At 28.9% G+C, this 20,341-nt stretch overlaps 1 protein-coding gene across 1 annotated transcript; it reads right to left on the reverse strand.

Moving 5' to 3' along the window:
* Nucleotides 1-3,608: 3,608 nt before the first annotated feature.
* On the reverse strand, nt 3,609-19,245 carry LOC123290918 (palmitoyltransferase app). The gene is made up of 10 exons (XM_044871300.1): nt 19,150-19,245; nt 18,855-19,077; nt 18,624-18,784; nt 18,378-18,562; nt 17,036-17,147; nt 15,883-16,037; nt 15,695-15,816; nt 13,750-13,849; nt 13,596-13,671; nt 3,609-5,047 (listed from the first exon to the last, which is right to left on the reverse strand). Exons 1-10 carry the CDS (start codon nt 19,205-19,207, stop codon nt 4,365-4,367), a joined length of 1,875 nt encoding a protein of 624 aa, XP_044727235.1. The 5' UTR covers nt 19,208-19,245; the 3' UTR covers nt 3,609-4,364.
* Nucleotides 19,246-20,341: the final 1,096 nt, after the last annotated feature.

Here is a 20,341-nt window from a genome sequence, read left to right on the forward strand (position 1 = left end):
GATTTCTAGTAGAATTTTTATATCTTTAGATTTTATACTTGGGTGATAATTATGGGACATCGGACTTACACTTGGTAGTCACGCAGGCTAGTATAAAGCTCGAATCATCTTTTAACTTCACTCATTCGAATATCTACTAATTAATTGAATTTTCTTCAGAATAAAATGTAAGAAAGTGAACTGTTGATGTGTAGGCATATCTAAATATTTTTATATGTAAATTATTTTAATTACAAATAATTAAATTGTTAAGAGATTGTGACAATTTTTGGTTCCACTTATCATGGTTTTCATTCAATGTGAATTGATGTAAAGCTGCGTATTGTTCATGCTTAACACTAATATATCCGTGTAAGTATACAACTTTTCTATTTAATTTCTAAAACAAATTAGAGTTCATATGATTTAGACAATTAAAAAAAATATTATCGCTGCTTTTTAAATAAGTTTTTACCACATTCAAATATTAATAAATTTTCTGAATGGCACATAAAATTGTTTCTGAAATTATTGATTAGTTTTGTGACAGCTCTAGGCACATTTATTCTGGTGGACAAATTATTCAAAATTCAAAATATATGTTATGATTCAGAATTACAATATAAATAAAAGAAATATAATATTTCCACCAATTTTTTTTTTGATAATTTTACTCTTAGAAAAATAAATATGTAAAATGGTGTCCTGGATTAAAAATTAAATATTTACTTTTTTTGCGGTTCTTCAGAACATCTGTACAGCCACTCCAAATGAAGGGTTAAGAGTCAATGAGAACCACTGATCTCTATATATATATGGATAGAGTATCTATATGGCGTAAAATAAAATTAAGTATCTTGTATTACAGCATCCCCAGCGCCTTCGAATGAGTGGCTGGAAACTAAATAAAACCATTCAACTATGTTTTATTTTTTTTAGTTCTAGACAATCATTTGGTTCCGCTAGTATATATCTATATATCTCAAATTCAGACCAATTTCAATACATGGGATAATCAACCAACGCCATTTAATGGCTATTTTTTTATATTTAGTTACTGCTATATACCTACGTACAGATAATACTATACAAACTGGCAAACAAAAATTAATTATATTTTGGTCAAATAATAATAAAACAAATGTTCTGCATGTGACCATAATTATAATAATCCATTATTTCAGAAACAACTTCAATATTTAGTACTTAGTAAAAGTGTGGTCTTATTAAACTCGACTTATTAAAAAATCATCATCTATTCTTCTCGATGTGGACGCTAGAAATGTATTTTAATTGAATATTTTTAAAATGTATTAAAACAAGTAAGGACACTTAACTGTTATCAGAAAATGAATATATGTATGCGTGTACTAGTGTAGAACTATGAGAACCAATGAGAACTTTAAAACTAAGTTTATGTTTTGGATAACTTAGTTTGTTGTAAAAGAAAACAAGTGAAAACAAACAATTGACTGAGTTAATTGTTGAAATACCATGCATAGTCAGTGTTGATTTCTTTATCACATAACACATACAAACATGTGACACATACATAACTGATAATCAAGTATAGTACATATTATAAAATTTCCGCCTAATTGGGGCCCTCACGGGTAAACAGTGATGTTTACGAAAAAATGTTTCAAACAAAAGTTGTTTAATTTTTGATAAGAAACATTTTTTATATTTAAACTTTTGTTCTATCTCTAACGGTTTACAAGACCCAATTGAACTATGATGCTCATTTACGAACTTGACCTCACTTTTTACGTCCTGAGTACGCTGTAAAAATTTCAGCTCGATATTTTTTTCGTTTTTGAGTTATCGTGTCCACAGACGGACGGACGGACAACCGGAAATGGACTAATTAGGTGATTTTATGAACACCTATGACAAAATTTTTTTCTTAGCATCATTATTTTTAAGCGTTAAAAACTTGGGACTAAACTTAATATACTATGTATATTTCATATATATATAATATAAAAATAGTCAATAAATTGACCTCTTCAATTTTCTGATGGAAAAAAAGTTTAACCGACTCGCCTATACATAAAAGTAAAACACTTATTAGTCAGTTTATTAACTATTTTTATATATAAAAAAAACGCTAAGTACAATGGTGCAAAAAAAAAAATTTAAAGCCACGGCTTCATTGTTAAAAATTATGTTTATTAGCGGCAATTATATAATATTTCCAGTTAGTGATCAAGCGTTTTTACGACAAAAAAAAATTACAATTTTTGACAATTACTTAATATAGAAAATAAGCGCTTTTTTGAAAATTTGTTTTTAAATAATTGCCATTTTATTTTTTAAATAGTGTTTAATAACATATTCTTAGTATTTTTCAGTCGTCAATCACATACTCTCGACACATTGCCATTAAGAAATTTCTCAATAAAGGTACCAACTTATTTTTTAGATTTTGTCCTCTTGATTGTGACGTTACGTAAAAACAACCTAATTTTTTTTCTTAAAGTAATATAGGATGTTCAAATGTAAGAATATAATAGCTTAAATTTGTCACCATTTTTCACACCCTATACAAATCATTTTTTTTATACAAACGTGTTTTTCGATTATAGAAATTTTCATTGTTTGTAATTATTGTACCAGTAGTGAATGATATTATGATATTTTTCAATTTTTTATTATTTACATAAAATTTTAGCCCTGAATAAATATAATTTATTGCCAAAGCATCAAGTAAACATTTCTTTATTGGATCGATTAATCGCTTGGCTATAATTCATATATGAATAAGTCAAAGAGTCCTTAGAGGCACAGAGTGAACTTACTTGTTTTTGTGTATATATGCATTAAAAAGGAGGCCTCTAAACGTAACAATAAGTTTTTCAAACTAAATTGTATAACAAATGCTGTTTGTAAACTAGCACGCGATCCTTGGCCCAAACCTTATTTAGCTCTGGACTTCTTCATGTAATTTATACAATCAAGTATAAGTAGGGGAAGTGACTGAAACTTGCATGAATTATTTTGATGAAAACGAATTTGTAGGTACCAACATTTAGTTATCGTTATTACATTCAATTAAATTTTTATAATATTGCTACCTCAAATAGGTTTTCACAAACCATAAAGATGTTGGTGCAAACAAAGTATTAAAATCAAAATAATATCTGCAGTGTCTGATTTTTTGTTGGTACGATATATGTGCACAAAGAAATTGCAGAATACAAGTTTACTGTGTACTGTTTACTATAATCTTTTCGTGCCTTAAAACAATTATGTGCCGCCTTTTTTACTGAAATCCGAATGAATCCTAATTTGTTTACTTAGCCTCATGATAACCAGCCACCTAGTTCATTTTTACATTACTTGATAACTTTTGTCCCAAATATGGGACATTCATTTTTAATTTTAAATGGCGAAAAATCAAAAACTATTATAATTTATGTGCCATGTACGGGCAATTTTGAAAAACTATTAGGTTACCTTTATTTTTAAACATTCAAAATATTGGTTACTCAGAATATTCAACTCAAAACTTTTTCAAAAAAAAAAGAAAATTTTCTCCATCTGTCAATTGTGCTCAACGGTTGTAAAATATTTTGTCCCATATATTAGACAAAAGTTATCATGAGGTTAAAAATCTGTTTGCTTGGTAATTATTGTTTTTTTCATTATGGTATTTTATATTTAATTTACATGTTAATTGACTTAGTCGATGATTAAATTGATTATGGTAAATAAGTTTTTAAATCAGACATAGCACACATTTTCATTGCGTTTACCTGTTTGTAGAGTACATTCAAAATAAAATTTAGTTGCTATGATGGTACAGGCAATGAGTTAATTGGAATTTGATTAAAGATTCTGTTAAAAAATCAAGTGTTTGAAATTACACTACACCATCATAATTTCACAGACTTTTACCGTTAGAAACATATCGTGATGTGTAAAATATTCATTTTGTACTTCAAATAAATATGATTAAATTGTTTGAGTTACATTTCTATATGTACAAACTTTATGAGTGCAAAGTTAATCAAATTATTTAACAAAAAAAAAAAAAAAAAACAATGTAGGGTATAAACTTTTATGCTCCATTCGGGCCATTTGTTTGCACAACTAAGTTTAAAAAACTTGAAGATACGTTTAGGGGCCGCTTTAAATAAGTTCATTTAATGAACACAATATAAATAACGCTTCAGTTGAGATACTGATTATTTAAAATAAAATCGAAAAATGATTTACATGACTTCGAATTAATATACGTATATACATAAATCTTCTTTAAAATGTTAAAATTGTGATTTTTCTTTTAAATATAAAAATAAAAATGGTGTAAAAGTTAGTTTGTAGTAGTAAGTGTTGTATGCAGAGTTGATTGTTTTTTTTCATCCGAGATAGAGTGTATGCTATACAATACCAATTTTTAATAAACCGGCTTGACTATTATTACCAATACTAGAATCATCTAATGAATCTAAATCTAATGCAGATTCAATCATTGTTGTATCTTGTAATAATCTTAAACGACTTGCACTTAATAAATTATTCTCTTTCTCATGTATAGTCAAATCAGAATCACATTTATTGTTGATAATATTATGTATTGTATTTGTTGTTGACATATTGTCACTCTTTTTATTCATTTCACTAATATTAGTTGATGGAATCATATGATTTTCACGTATTGTCACAAAATCTAAATCTAAGTCACTTACAATTAAATTTAATTCATCTTGTGAATAACTTTTATTCATCACTACAGTATTATTTATTTGACCACAACCTCCACCACCTGTTGTTGTACCACTAACCACTATGTCTTGTTGTGAATTTCTTTGTTCATTTTGTTTACGTGAATTTTTCTTTTCACTTGTTGATTTTATATTTAAGTGTTGTATATCTTCTTGTTGTACGGACACTGATGTGTTCTCCATTGTTGATTTGTTTGGAAGATTGGAATAGATTGGGGAAGAATTTGTAACAATTGTATTTGTAGGATGTTGCTTAATACCTAACTCGGAATTTAATGGTCGTATTACAGCAAGTGGTATTTCATTTTGGACTAAATAATTAACACTGGCACTACTTCCTGTAAAAAGAAAAAATAATTATTTAATATATTTCAATTTATAATTTTAGTTAATGATAATGGTATGTTAGATAAACACAAAAATTCGTACGAGATAGCTGTGCCGAGCAGTATTAATCAAAACCACCGTTCGATCTGCCGTGTTTCACCAAGACTCGATTTCGTAACTCCATTCAGAGGGGAGATGTAAATCTCCAAAAATAATATAATTACAAGGAGGCTTTTCGACATAGCTGCATCATGAAATATAGACAGACAGGTGGCAATGGATTTGTTTCTAGGTCTCCTCGGAATTATATCAATTTTAGCGGTTTTTTTCTCTCTCCTGATTGAAGTAACGAGATCGAGTTTTTTCTGGTATCTTTGACTGATATCAAAATGTTAACGCAGTCATCTCGCACGGATTTTCTCGTGCATATCCTAGACCATAAGTTTTATATATCGCTGCAATTGCTTAAGTAAGTACTTTGTCAGTTTTAAATATACATGGAAAATTGATTGAAGGTCCCTCAAACATCAATATTGCAGAGATCTCAATAATTAAGTAAAACAAATTTAATAATTTTGGCGTATCAATAACTTGAAGAAGGTAATGAAATTTACCATACACAATTTAGATATAAAAGCGGATGGCTAGTGTATTTTATTTTTTTTATTGCGTGTGCTAAATTTCAATGCTTACTTATTTTTTGAAATATTGACACGCAAAAATTGCTAAATTAGCTTATTCTAACTTATTTATAGTAACACAAATTCCTTCAGTTTTTGATGTCTGAGGAACCTTAGTATTAATCGGATAATACATTTCCGGCCATAAATAATTGAACGAGGGAAAGATGAGAATAAGTACTAATAGAAACATCCTGTTATTGTATCTAGACAAATAATAATAGTTTTTAATCCGTTAATACTCAATTGAAATAATCTAACCATGCATATTTCAAAAGTGTTTCATCTTTGTTTATATTGTAAGAATATGCACATTTAAAAAACGACATTATCGATTATGTTTCACCGATGCAAACTAGCCTTTAGTTATAAATAATGAGAACATAGGACATAGTTTTCAAAATTTGATGATTATTATATGAATTGTATTATTCAGTGGATCAATTACATTGAACCAAGAGCCGATACCCAAACACGTAAATTTCTGCTAACCTATCACAAAGTTCTGATCGACTGAGTGTTCTTATTGAGGCTCTAATTGAGATTCTTTTGATATTTTGTATAATAACATGATATCAAAATTTCTTTTAATTTTTTTCATCACTTTTCTACGAAATTTGTTGTTTGTTGTTAGCTACGGGTACAGGGTACCACGGGTTACGGCAAATACGCGAGCGGGATCCCGCACGGGTCAAGCTAGTCGAAATAAGTTCTCATTAATTATAATATTTAACTAGTACAATTTAGCATATAAACATGGGAATATCTCGATTAAAATTAGCAAAGTTTAAATTTGAAGAAAATAAATCTTACAATAGTTTATCATCAGATTATATATATTAGCAGAATTTTTATTATTATAAAAATTTAAATTTTACAAGTTATATATTACTGGATCATTACCGGATACATAATATATTCGCTAACATTTTAATATTCGAAGCTCATAATAAACGTGCTATTTTAGTGCTAATCTACAAAGTACGGTCTCACGAACAATTAAAGCACACATTTTCACAATCGTATTTACATTCCAACAGTAATCAAAATTAGTGATAACTAATTATATAACAGCAGACGATTGATTGATTGTTCCAACTTTTGCAACAAGTTCATTTTTAAATTTTCTGGGAATATGGGATATTCTTAAAATGTTAATTTTTATTTTTTTGTAGTAATTTTTATTTTTATGTGAAAGATATTTTCAACGAATCAAGTGACGCTATCCGATAGGTTTTTGCGCATAACATTTTCTTTAAATGGCATTTAAACAGGCTTATACCTCAAAATCGGTCGGATTGATTCAGTTTATTGAATTAAAATAGCTTTTGCTTTAACTTTAAAAACCTTTATTGATTAAACTAAAAATAAGCAGGAAATATTTGTGCCACTCTCAAGGTTCTTGTCGAATGTTTTGATAACAATAAAGTTGACAGCGAACATTATGATAAGCTAATTTAAAGAATTTAAACTTCACCTAAAAATGTCTTAAATATATTTTTGTTAGCATGATTTTTTGAAGGGATATGTTTTCCAGATACTGGACCTTAAAATGAGTTGAACGAACTACACATGCCTGCAGATTTTTAATTTAAATAACTGTTTTCACTAAACTCAGAAATTAAACAGCTTCGTAAGCCAAAAAAAACCACATCTTCTGGAATGTGTAGAAGTGAATTTAAGTAAATAAGGCTATTTTTGGGGGTTTGTTATTTGATCACTTCTGGTGTGAATTCCTTTGCTAAATTCAATTTTCCAACTTTTTCCTTATGGAAGTAAAATAACGTCAACTGTAAAAGTGAATACGTAAAGAAAGTATTTTTGGAGATTTTATTATTTTGGTGGTTTTACTTTGGCAAACTCAATATTCCGATTTTTTTCCTTAATGAGGAAAATTACAAATCACTTTTAGCATTTAAGCAGATTCTGTCTACTTAACTAATAATGTTTAAGGCATAAATAAATATTCGTTGCAAAATGTTTAAAAAAAAAGCATGGTTTTTTCGACTTTCTTTTATTATGTTTATAGTTACATCTTTAACTAGACTTGATTATGCATGCTAATAAGCAGAATTTTCTGTTGGTTTAAGTGATTTATCTATATGTGAAAATAAATAGCTTCTCAACTTTGGGAATTTTTTTTCACATTGAGAGTGCTTTCGCTTGTCACAATCGGCTCGTAAATTTTCTCTCGATGTAGTGGGAATATGCAGAGCAAACACACTGGGAATTTAAACAATAAGATTTTATTTTTAAATTTTGTTTTTTATACGTAGTATTTCAAACACGGCTTGATGCTTTACCAAATGTAGAGTAAACAAAAGCATTATCCGTGTCATCAATTACCAACGAGCAGGCAGTTAAGATTTTCATCTAAAAATTTCTAAGTCAGCAGCTAAAATAAATTATGTGTAATTATTTTGAATTCCAAAATTGAAATTTTATGAGATGTGAGCAAAATGTTGTTGAATCTATACAGGGTGTGTCATCTTTTATGTTGGTATGTAAACATTGAATTATATCGAATTAATCAACCGATTGAGTTGATTAGACATATTCCTCAATCGTCATTACAATTTTAATCATAATTCGCTTCACACCGATACAACGAGCCACAATAGTGACGCTGTACATTGAAAATAGTTATTCAGTTGTATTAACTCAACGTTTTGTTGAGCCCACTGTCCCACGGGACAGTGGGAGATCGTCAACATGCCTTTAATCAACGACCAAGGCGTTCTAATGAACTGGTTCAAGCGGTCAGAGAGGTCGTGGCCCAGAACCTAGAAATGCCGTATCGTCACCGCGCTCAGTATTTTGGCGTCAGTGGAACCATTTTGAAGTATGATTTGCCTTTTTTCCATACAAAGTGCAATTAATATAAAGATTATTGAAGATAGCGATAATTACTGAAATCATCGCTATACCAGAGAGATGCTCGAAATGGTAATGGAAAAAGCAGAAAAAAGGGCACATTTTGTTTTGGCCAATAGAGGCAGCCACTTGATTGATGCAGTATTAAAAACTAGCCCAATAAATTGCAAAGGACCGAATGGAATAAAAATACCTCACATACAGAAATCGAATGTTTTTTAACAATGTTTTCATACCGACATAAAAGATGGATAAAGCAAAGTTTTCATGCTGGTAGCAGAAAATTAAACATTTCTTTTAAATGACTACCTCAATATGCCTATAATATGCTATGTGTGAAAAATTTACAACTATTTACGACTATTTTATTTAACAAAAAAATATTCATGCAATAAATAGTGTTTCCAATTACTTAAAATTATTTTTTTAACGCACTCACCATTTTATTTTTTGTGCTCCATTAATTTTAAGCCAAGTGAAAAAATATGTTATTAATTTTTTTAATAAAATACATATATATATAAATTTTATATTAAAATGTGGTATAAAGTTTTTTTAATTATCATATTAAGGTATATTTTGCATTTAAAAAATATTTTATATTGAGCAGTATATTGCCAAATACCAAAATACTACAAATTTTAATTCTATATCCAGTTTTTTCTCTCTAACGATTGTTATTGAACGACAAAATGTCTACCATTTACACATATATTGCGAGTTTTATTATATTTGTTAACAGGCAATAACTTTCTGTTATAGACTGTAATCTGGATCGAAAAAGCACCGTTGATTATAACTTATATCACGTATATCAGATTCTTGTGATTCCATCATGCAATCATTACGCGAGAATTTTGTATCACGGTTTACTTCAAGAAATAGCAATTTGAATTCTAAAAAAATGCTGCCTCTCGCGTTAAAATATATAATAAAATTTTTTTTTCATTTTTTATAGATTTGTTTTTATCTCTTTTTAACAAAACATAATTTAGCATGGAGTAGCTATGGTAGCATATGACCACAGTAGCTTCTGAAGAAGAAATGCAAAAAATTGTCATTTCTCGAAATAAACGTAAGCCAAAATTATCTAACTAGGCTTGACATTTTCGGGGCAGATATCGATCTATTAATTTATTGAATAAAAGTTGGTTGATTTTCCTGGAACTTTGGAAGCATAATTTTTATCAAAATACTAGATAGTACTTGTATTATTTTAACTTAGAGATCTTAGACGTACAGCCCTTTTCTGCAATTTTAGAATTTAGAGTAGAAAAAATGATAGGCATATGTAGGCATAAAAACTCATATTTATATGGAACAATGAGGAGCAGATTTAATACTAATAGCAACTTTTGAACATGATAAAAAGTAAAAGAAGGTGAAAATGAAGAATCTTTGAAGATCCAATATGATATGTACTGAAACAATCATTCCAAAAATAATCGATGAAATTTTGGTAACCTTTGGAAATTCTGTCAATGAGCTATAGTATCTTCTACCACTGTTGACGGATATTTATAATATTTATTTTTTTCTCTCAACGGATATTTATAATGTATCAAATATTGAGTATATACTTGTACAAAATTTTGATCATACACTTGCAAAGTAGATAATTGCAAAATACTTTGTCGATAAGGGTGAATAATTTTTTATACAAACATATAAAGGGAATTACTCCAGAAATGTTTATATGACTCAAATATACACAAGAAATGGAACAAAATATTTAAAATCCATTTACAAATTCAATCTTGAAATTTTTAAGAAAGCCATCAAAGAACCGCTTCATTAAAAATTATGTTTATTTTTCTAGGTGTATTTAAGAGTTCTACAAACATTTTTTTGATATTTAATTTATCATATTTAGCTTAAAAAATATACCGTATCAGAAAAAGTAAGTTTTTTTTTCTAATTCGTTAATTTGCCTATTTATGTGCTTTGTTTGCCTAAGTGGGAAAGGTGGAAATTAATCATCCACGCTGTCATGATCACCTTATATCAAACAGAGCGAGAAGACATTGGAACGGATTATTGTTTCGCGACTTGAACGTAATAGCGAACGATTAGTAGTCATCAAAATAAAAAAAATTCAGGAGAAACTCATTAGATTTCGGCATTTTGATATTGAAATAAACGCAAATCAAACGGAATAAATCAGAACTTCATGTATCAGAATTTCGTGTTTTTTTAAAAGTGTATATCCCAAAAAAAGTTCTTCCATTTTAGACTGCAATGATACAGGTTTTAAAACTGAATAAACATTTTTTGGGATACCCACTTTTATCAAATCAAAGCAATTTGATTTAATTCTATTCAAGTCCATTGAAAATTTTATTTGAGTTTGAAATGAAATTTATAGCAAATTAAAAGTATTTTTTTCTGATTCCAAATTTCGAATGAGTTTTAATCGAAACAAACAGGTAATTAAAAATATTTGTTCCCATTTATTTCCATTAATCTCAACTTAATGAATAATTGAATTTATATCAACCAGAATTTAAATTATTTTCCGATTCAAAATTTTGAATAAGATGAAATGGAAAACTGAATTTTCGATTCACAATTTAGAATAGTATGATTTAAGCTTTAAAAGCGATCCTAAAAAAATTTAATAACCTACTTTTATTCAATAAAGTTTTAACAGAATGTATATTATTTTAAATTTTCAAAAAAGGTAAAGTAATTAGAATAAAACATTGTAAAAATATTTTTTACTCAGGAATATTCGATTGACTATTTTGAATGTATGTTTTACTATACTCAGGTATGGGAAAATGTCTCATAACACTTAAATTTGGCAAAATAGGATACATTTTTGAGCTATCAATATTATTTTGGGGCGGTCGTGGTGGATTACTAATCATATGATCACTACTACCACGTAAAGTACTGTGCGATGATGGTGAAATATTAGACATACCACCAGCACTAACATGCGGATGAAAATATTGATTTGGCATTATAGGATGATACATTTTTGGATCAGCATGTTGTTGGCGTAACATTTCAGCATCAAATGCTTGAACGTTATCATAAAAATAATACGATTTAGGTCGTATATGACGTGGATTCATATGCTTTTTATCTGGCGAATTATAATATTGGCGTAAACGTGGTAAAGTATATGAATAATATCGAATCAATTCAGCTGATTGCTCATGGCATCGACTAGGTGATGCAAATGTACTACCAGCTGGATCATGACAACGACGTGTGGGTGGTGATGGTGAAAATTCATTTGTTAAATGATAAGTGGGTGATATCGATTTTTCATCCATAACACGATACTTCTTCTGTAAATAATTATTTCCAGCAATTTGTTGTTGTTGATCATATGATTTACGTAATGGAAGTGTACTTGCCGTTAACTCGTTATTATTATTATAAAATGGTTTTTGTACTAATAAATTAAAATTCAACTGTGACGGATGTATGCCCTTTTGTTGGGGTATACAATTTTTATTGTGTGGTGAATTATTGCCTAAAATACTCGTATTTGATGTGTAGTATGGTGACGTGACACCACGATATAGTGATATATTACTACCAACATTTGTACAATGTGGATACATTTGATTTGGGGATGTATCACGTAATATGTATGGAGGAGGAGGAGGTGGTGAATCCATGGTAGATTGGTGTATGTGACTTAAGGACGATGTGCTATTACTTTGATGCATCATTGTATTATTTGATTGATTTTTCATAATATGACCTGTGTGATTTAAAATATATATGTTAAGCCTCGTCTTTTGTTAGAACATAAGCCCGCAATGCCAAATTTTGATCACAACTTTCATTACTGAAGGACAACAAGGCGCACAAAATATCTATAAACATGTAAATTATGTTGATTTAATTGAACCCTGTCATTATAAGAATGAATAGATTCAGAACTTATGGAGGACGGAAATTATTGAATTTTATACGAATATAGCTCTTCTAATGCGAACCACAAAAAAAGGATAACACAGGGAGTATTTTTTTTCAAAAATTCTACATTTTACATCTTCTCCATTATTTTTTGAATTATTTGTGTGCAAAAATTGATGAATTTTATAAAAATACCCAGGAAATTTCAACGTTTTTATGTTAATGCAGAAAACTTTAATTTCCCATAGCCATAAACTCAGCTTATTTAATTATTTATTCTTATTTGTATTTCTCTAAATCCCTCGCGGGTAAACAGTGATGTTTACGAAAAAATGTTTCAAACAAAAGTTGTTTATTTTTTTATAAGGAACATTTTTTACTTTTTACGTCCTGAGTACGCTGTAAAATTTCAGCTCGATATCTTTTTTCGTTTTTGAGTTATCGTGTTGACAGACAGACAAGTGGAAATGGGCTAATTAGGTGATTTAATGAACACTTGTACCAAAAGTTTCTTGATAGCATCAATATTTTTAAGCGTTACAAATTTGGGACTAAACTTAGTATACCTTGATATATTTCATATACATGGTATAAAAAGCTAACGATTTTAGCAAAAATGTTAGTTTTTGTATGATGATTAACTTTCTAATTTAAAGTGCTATTCTATCTCGTACCTTTTAGGATCTAAATTGACTAAAGCAATGCAGAGAACTAGGTCCAATCTGACGTCCGATCATTATGTCCCCCATCAAACACTACAACTTTTGTTTAAGTTATTTTTTGATTGGTTAACTACAAAACTATTAACTACAAAGCTATTAGCCATAATAGACTAAAATGGTTCATCCTGTATATTATTGGATTTTAATGCTCAGAAAGACTCTATCTAGCGATAGAAAAAAGAACTATTGTCAGAACGCCAAATATACTAATATTATACTTTCTTATTTTGGGTAGGAGCCCCAAATGGGACAATTTACGTAAGAAATTTGGAATTGCGGATTTTGTTCTGAAAATGGTGATCGTTTTTATCACTATACAGAACGCAAATTACATTTCCATATATCATAATTCAAACAAAATTATTCCTAGAAACAAGAATCTTATAAAGTAAAATCGTACGTACCGTTTCCAATATCTTCAGTATAATTATAAATTGTTTGGGGTTGTTCATTTGTTAGACTAATTTGTGAAATTCCATTCTGAAAAATTGAATACAAAAATTTGTTTAATTAAAAAATTTAATAATTTTTTTAAATTATTGTTTACTAAAAACTTACTTTAACTGTTCCATAAATTTTATTTGTATTATGTATATTGTTATCCGATGAAACTGGTTGTTTACATTCTAAACGATATTCATCAGTTACAATACCTCTTCTAAAACAACAATATTTTATTTTATACAGCTTCTATTATATATAATAGCAAAAATTTTTATGTTTAACTTAGTAATAAATATGTGTTGTAGTCGATTTTATACGAAATACATTTTGATGGCTGTGGATTTGTTAATAAACAAAATTATTAAACTCATAGACTACAAGCCCATGCTGAAATTTTTCGGGCGAAATGATCCCCAGGAATCATGTAGTAAAAGTTGCTCCTATATGTAAAAGTAACTTTAAGCACCATGAATTGAGTTTTGGGCGGTACATATAAGAATATGAATGTAACATCCTTTGGTATCTCGCCCCTGCGCCATCAAATATGTACGGCGTGGATTCTAGCTCTGCATAAGCATTCGAAACGAATTAAATAAATGTCGTACAGAAATAAATCCGGTAACTTCGGTACCGAAAGTTAAAAAAACTTTTTATCTTCGACATTTATGTAATTCGCTTCGAATACTTATGCAGAGTTAGTATTCAACAACGACGTACATATTTGATGGTACAGGGGTGAGACCCCAAGGGGTGTGACATTCATATTCTCACCTGTAATCAACTGTACCGCGCAAAAGTGACGCCATGGTGCTTAAACTTACTTTTACATATAGAAGCATCTTTTTCAACATGATTCCTAGTGGTTCATTTCACTAGAAAAATTTCAGCATGGGCTTGTAGACTTTTAGATACTACAGGATATATGTAGAATTGATCATTTGAAATTTCTTAAGTCTCACTTCCCACAAAAATGAGTGTATGCAAATATTTGAGACTTCCGTTTCAAAGGATCCCGCACAGTTTAAAAGGAAAATGATCCTCGGTTAAATTAGCTAATTGTATGTTGTTCGTCTTGATGTGTTGAAGAAATGTTCTCACGGACACGAGTTTCCAAAATGCTCCTTTACATGTTATTTTACAAAAAAAAATCCGAATGAAGTCTTATAATGTCAAGTTATATTCACATAATTCACTATCAATATTGAATGTATATATTGCATCCCCACTACTGTGCTCATACATTCTTAATTAATCGGACACAACGGATTTTTTTTGTTTTCAATAATTTTTTGAGATTTTAAATTTAATTTAAACATTTTTTTTTTAAATTTCCACCGACTAGTTTTGCAGAAATCTATGAAAACAGAGGAGGTCAATGGCCCTCAATTTTTTTTTTACATTTTTATGTCGTTGATAATTACATCTTTTGAATTTTTCGTGCAAAATTATTTTTAGTCGCATCGTCATTAGAAATAAAACGTTAAAACGTCTCATATCTTAATAGATCAATACCCTAAATTGAACAAATATTTTAGCTATAATTACTATTTTAGGAGATACCGGAAGTCAAGAGGAAGTTCTGAGTGGCTGAATAATCACTAGATAAAGCGAATCAAAATATGGACCATGCTTTATATAATACGGTTTATTATCCAACTAATTGGACCAGTAATGGTTTTTTACCCCATCAATCCTGGGAGAGATCCTGCGGAGAAGCTGTGATCTTTCTGCATGGACTCTGGCCTCGACAGAATCCTTTAGCCTAATCTGACTTTAATAGAATCTCTTACCCGAAGACGTCTCGTCTTCGGCTGACAGATTGTTTTTAAAGAGGGCATAGAAGACTTCTTGGTCTAGGTGCTAGGGATCTACTTGCGCTTCCCCTCTTATGTTTTATTATTACTAGCCTACTAATACTAATTTTCCGAGTTAAAGTCTAATCGAAATCGGTTAGAAATATTCCTCAACTTTATTAATATAGAATATTAATTAATTCTCGCAAAAAAATTAGTTTAGTGTACATTAGAATTTCTAGTGTAAATAATATTCATAAAATTACCTATCAATTAAAGAAGGCTGCACTGGCCCACATAATACATAAAAACAATTTAAACAAACATTTCCTTGCGAATAAGGATTGAAACTATCTTGACCACGTTTTGCAGTAAATGAGCCTTTAATCTAAAATGAAAAAAACAATTTATTTAAGTTTAAAATTTTAATTTTTATGGTTAAAAAATTTCTTACATCTTCATTTGTTGTTTGGTTACTTGTTGTCAGATAGGTATGAAAACCTGCAAGGCCTAAAACACTCCAAACGCTAAAGAAACAAATCACAGTCACAATTACACTAGCTGGTGATATTTTTACAGCATCTAGAAATGGATTATCTTCCTTTGTTACTGCAAAAAATATTTAGCTTAGAATTTTCAGATATTTTAATATATTTTGTTACTTTGCCTGTACACCGACCAGTTAGTGGTTTCAATCGTTTGACTGGTTATTCTTAATAAAAATGGAACAAAATGGCAATAAATTATTAATATTTAATTAAAGTGTTTCGATACCAAAACGAAAGTGTTACCAAAAAACTGAAATTTTGTGTGCCAAAGTATTTAGTACGTCTTCTGTATAAATTTCAAGTCGATTATCTGTACAGTTGACGATAAATAAAAAATAAAAAACAGCTCTTTTTACATGGTAGTATATGAAGAATGAATATTGTACTTTTAAAAATGTTTTAACATTTACATAAAAAACTTTTATCAATATTCCTCTAGTTTTACCCTTTAAAATCATACCAAAAGGAAGAACTATGAATAAAAATGAAAAATTTTTTTTGGTAAAAACACTGAACTTCATAGTTAATTTTTCCTAAACCTTACAGAGAATCAATATGAATTTTTTTTGTCAAAAGACGTATAAAAGGTTGATTAAATGATACATAAAATTTTAAATCTTTGGTATCAATACCTTAAAGAGTTGAAATGAAAATGATAACAAAAATTTAAAATTTTATTTATCAATTAATCATCCTTTTATACGTCTTTTGTGAAAAATTCATATCGATTGTCTGTACGGTTTATGAGAAATGTGCCTTTTTTTGGTAAACACATTTATTTGGTAGTATATTTCTCCTAAACTGTTCAGAAAATCGATATGAATTTTTCACAAAAGACGTATAAAAGGATGATTAAATGATAAATAAAATTTGAAATTTTTTGGACCATTTTCCTTAATACCTTATCTTTTGATCAACATCAGCACTTTCTAAACTCTAACTTTTCTCAAAATTTCAGTTAATTTCATCGAAACCCAATTTCCATAATAAAATAGTATGGCCCTTTGACGACAACACCACTAACTGATTGAAAACAGGCGAAAAAACTATAATACTTACATAATATTAAATGCGTCACAGCACAAGCGAATATAAAAACGGCTAAGAAAGCTAAAGACACGATAAACATGTAAAAGTATCTATAATTGCGTTTACCAACACAGTTCCCAACCTAAATAAAAAAATATATTATTGAGTGAAATTAAGGTAACGATTCAGTTTCACAGCTTTTTATATAAATGGTCTAACTCTAAAGACATTTGAAGAGAAAACAATTATTTATATTTTTACGTAAAGCATAGAGCCGCTGCTTTTACAAAAAATCAATGGTTTTTTAACAACAAAATGAAAGTTGTGAAATTTCAACGTCGAATCACATATGATACAATGAATAAGCCGGAAAAAAATGCCAATAGTGGAAAAGTTGGGAAACAACACCGATTTTAATGAAACTTTTTGTAACATGCTGATGAACCCATGGAACATTCAGCCAACTTAACCTAGTCAGAGAATGGCATAGGTTCCCAACGGGAGTCATATGTAACAATAAAATTTTTTGAAATGCTTATTTTGGATTAATATATTTATTTTATAGTTACTGACAAAAATGGCATGATTTTCGGAAGACGTGACAGAATTCGTGTAATCTGACTTCGGATTCGTATTCAACGACTAAAAATACCAACTAAATGACAATTTTAAACCAAAATAAGCATTTAAACAAATTTTGGGTTACATGCAGGGGCCGTATATTTTATATGACTATGTTAAGTTGATTGAACGTCTTTGGGATTCTATAAACACCTCCCCAACTTTTCCAATGCATACCGGCTATCAACTTTGCTATCACTAATGATTTTGTTAATTATACGAAAAAATTTACAAAACCGATTACCGTTTTGAAAATTCAATTGTTTGAATTCTTGAAAGAAAGCTCGTCTTACCTCAAACCAAACTTAAAGTGCGTTGTGTTGGCACGGAATGAAAATTTGTTTGGTAGCTGCATTAGAAGAGTTTTATTTTAAATTTAATTAATTGCGTACACACTTCGGTACAATCAGTCTCTACCATCTACTTTGACAAATTATTTAGACAAATATTTGTTAAATTTAAAAAAAAAAATATAATTATAAATTTTTTCACATAAAATAATTAACATTTTTATTCCATTCCATTTTTAATCTACTTGAGTCATGTATTTATTGCTAAGCACGAAAAACTGTTTGGTATTGAATTTTGCAACTTTTTTGTTAATAAAAATCATTGACATTTTTGAAAAACCACCGATGAACTCGAGATCTTTGTAAAGAATTACAATAATTTGTTATTTTTCTAATGTCTTAAGATTATTATTTAAAGTTGCTAAACTGAACTTTTTTAATTAATTATTTGTAAATCTTACCCATGGGCAGTGATGATCAAAGCGATCCACACAATTATCACAAAGGCTGCAATGTGAGGCACGGGGTGGTCGAAATATTTTACAAGTAAAACAATATTTTAATTTAACAGTCTGGCCCCGAACTACAATCTCTTTTGTTCGAGGAGGTGGCCGAAATGTTGGACTGTTAGCACTATTTGGCACTTCTACAAAACAAAAAATTTAAAAGACTACTGTTGAAGTAATTTAATATGCATTTGAAGTTACCTATCTGCTTCTCAATGTATGCAGCTTCGTCTGGAGTAGCCCTTGGAATAATACCAGGATCTGTAAATGATGTTCTTAACAAAGCTGACATTGTAAAGAAAAACAAGATTCCTCCAATTACTGGAATCAATGGCGATATACGCGTCGTCAAGTACGGACAACTACAAATTAAAGATAATTAAAAATTTAATGTATTTCGTAATATGTATAACCTTTTAATTCGATACTCACTCAAAAATAAAAAATAAAGCGCTGGTAATTGAAATTAATGATACTGTTAAGTAAAAAACTCCTGTATGTGGAGCAGTCATTAGACGACCATCACAAAAAAATGTATTACGTCCAGCAAAAACTTCCCATTTACGAGTAACCGTTCGATTACATGCACCAGAACCAGCCATAATCTTAACGTTAATATCTTTAAACTTATTATTTATATCATAATTTAATGGAACTGAAACAACAACAAAAAAATCAGTAATCTTTATTCTAAAAAAAACATAAAATTTTGTTAGTTACAACTTACCGTCACTATCATCACAGTAAGTTTTAGTACTTACTAATTGATAATCACCTTGGATCATAGGTGAGAAATAAAATAAATTTTTGAACTTTTTATTAATGAATAAATGAACTTGTACACAATGAAATAAATTAGCTCAAGAATCAATTACAATTGAATTTGATGATAAACGTCATTATTAAAAAATCATGTAATTGAATGTTTTAAGTTAATTCAAATTTAATTTTTACACCTGAATGCATGTGTAATCTGTTTATTGGCACAATATTCAACATTTTACTATTTTAGATAACAAAAACTTTAATTTTTGTGTTGTTTTAACTGGTATATAATAGTTGAGTTCATTAAGAAATGTTTATGCTTCGTCTTGACTTAATCATTATGTAGGTTCAGACTGGTTTAGACGTAAGAACGTACCTACACATATGACACTCTGACATATATAGATGTGTATTCAGTATTGTGTATACTGACTGTATACTTTACTTTGTTTATTTCAACGTTTATAGATTCACGTTAAACACACATGTTTATAAATTCATGTTGTACTTGTACAATCAAATATTTTTATATTCAAAAATAAGAATAACTTAAGTTATTAAAATAATTACTACTTGATAATAATGACTTATTAGTTATTATTAACTATAATTTAATTCAGCTTCTTAGCTCCCTCACTCTCATTAGTATCAATGTATCATCTATAAAATTTTTATACCCTGTATATATGTAACATATCAAAGTATACTAAGTTTAGTCCCAAGTTTGTAACGCTTAAGAATATTGATGCTACGACCAAAATTTTGGTATAGGTGTTAATAAAATCACTATAAGTCAATCTATAAGTAAAAAACGAAGAGATATTAAGGTAGTACCTACACGAAAGTGATATTCCAAGAATTTCTCAAAACTCAGAATATAAAATATTTAATTCATAATACACTTGCTGTTAAAATTAGAAGATGATTTACCATGCCATACATGAGATATTAGCAATTAAAAGTGACGCAATTTGTACGTGTACATGGGAGAAGTGTATAAAAATACACAAATTTACAAATATTATATTTATTTACCAATGAATGACGTCCACCATCTCTATGAAAAACTAATATAATGTAGAATACTATATTTAGAAAATATATAAATAAAAATAAAAATTATTTACCATATAGTTTCGATAAAAAACTTAAAT

Source organism: Chrysoperla carnea, chromosome 1 (genome assembly GCF_905475395.1).
Source record: "Chrysoperla carnea chromosome 1, inChrCarn1.1, whole genome shotgun sequence".
NCBI lineage: Eukaryota > Metazoa > Arthropoda > Insecta > Neuroptera > Chrysopidae > Chrysoperla > Chrysoperla carnea.

Bases quoted from the DNA above. Each gene is read 5' to 3' on its own strand.
- LOC123290918 (XM_044871300.1), bottom strand. From the start codon at position 19,207: ATGATCCAAGGTGATTATCAATTAGTAAGTACTAAAACTTACTGTGAT. The intron at 17,148-18,377 runs GTAAGATTTACA...TTTTTTATTTAG, and splicing joins TTGATCATCACTGCCCATGG to GTTGGGAACTGTGTTGGTAA. The intron at 15,817-15,882 runs GTAAGAAATTTT...TTTTCATTTTAG, and splicing joins ACCAAACAACAAATGAAGAT to ATTAAAGGCTCATTTACTGC.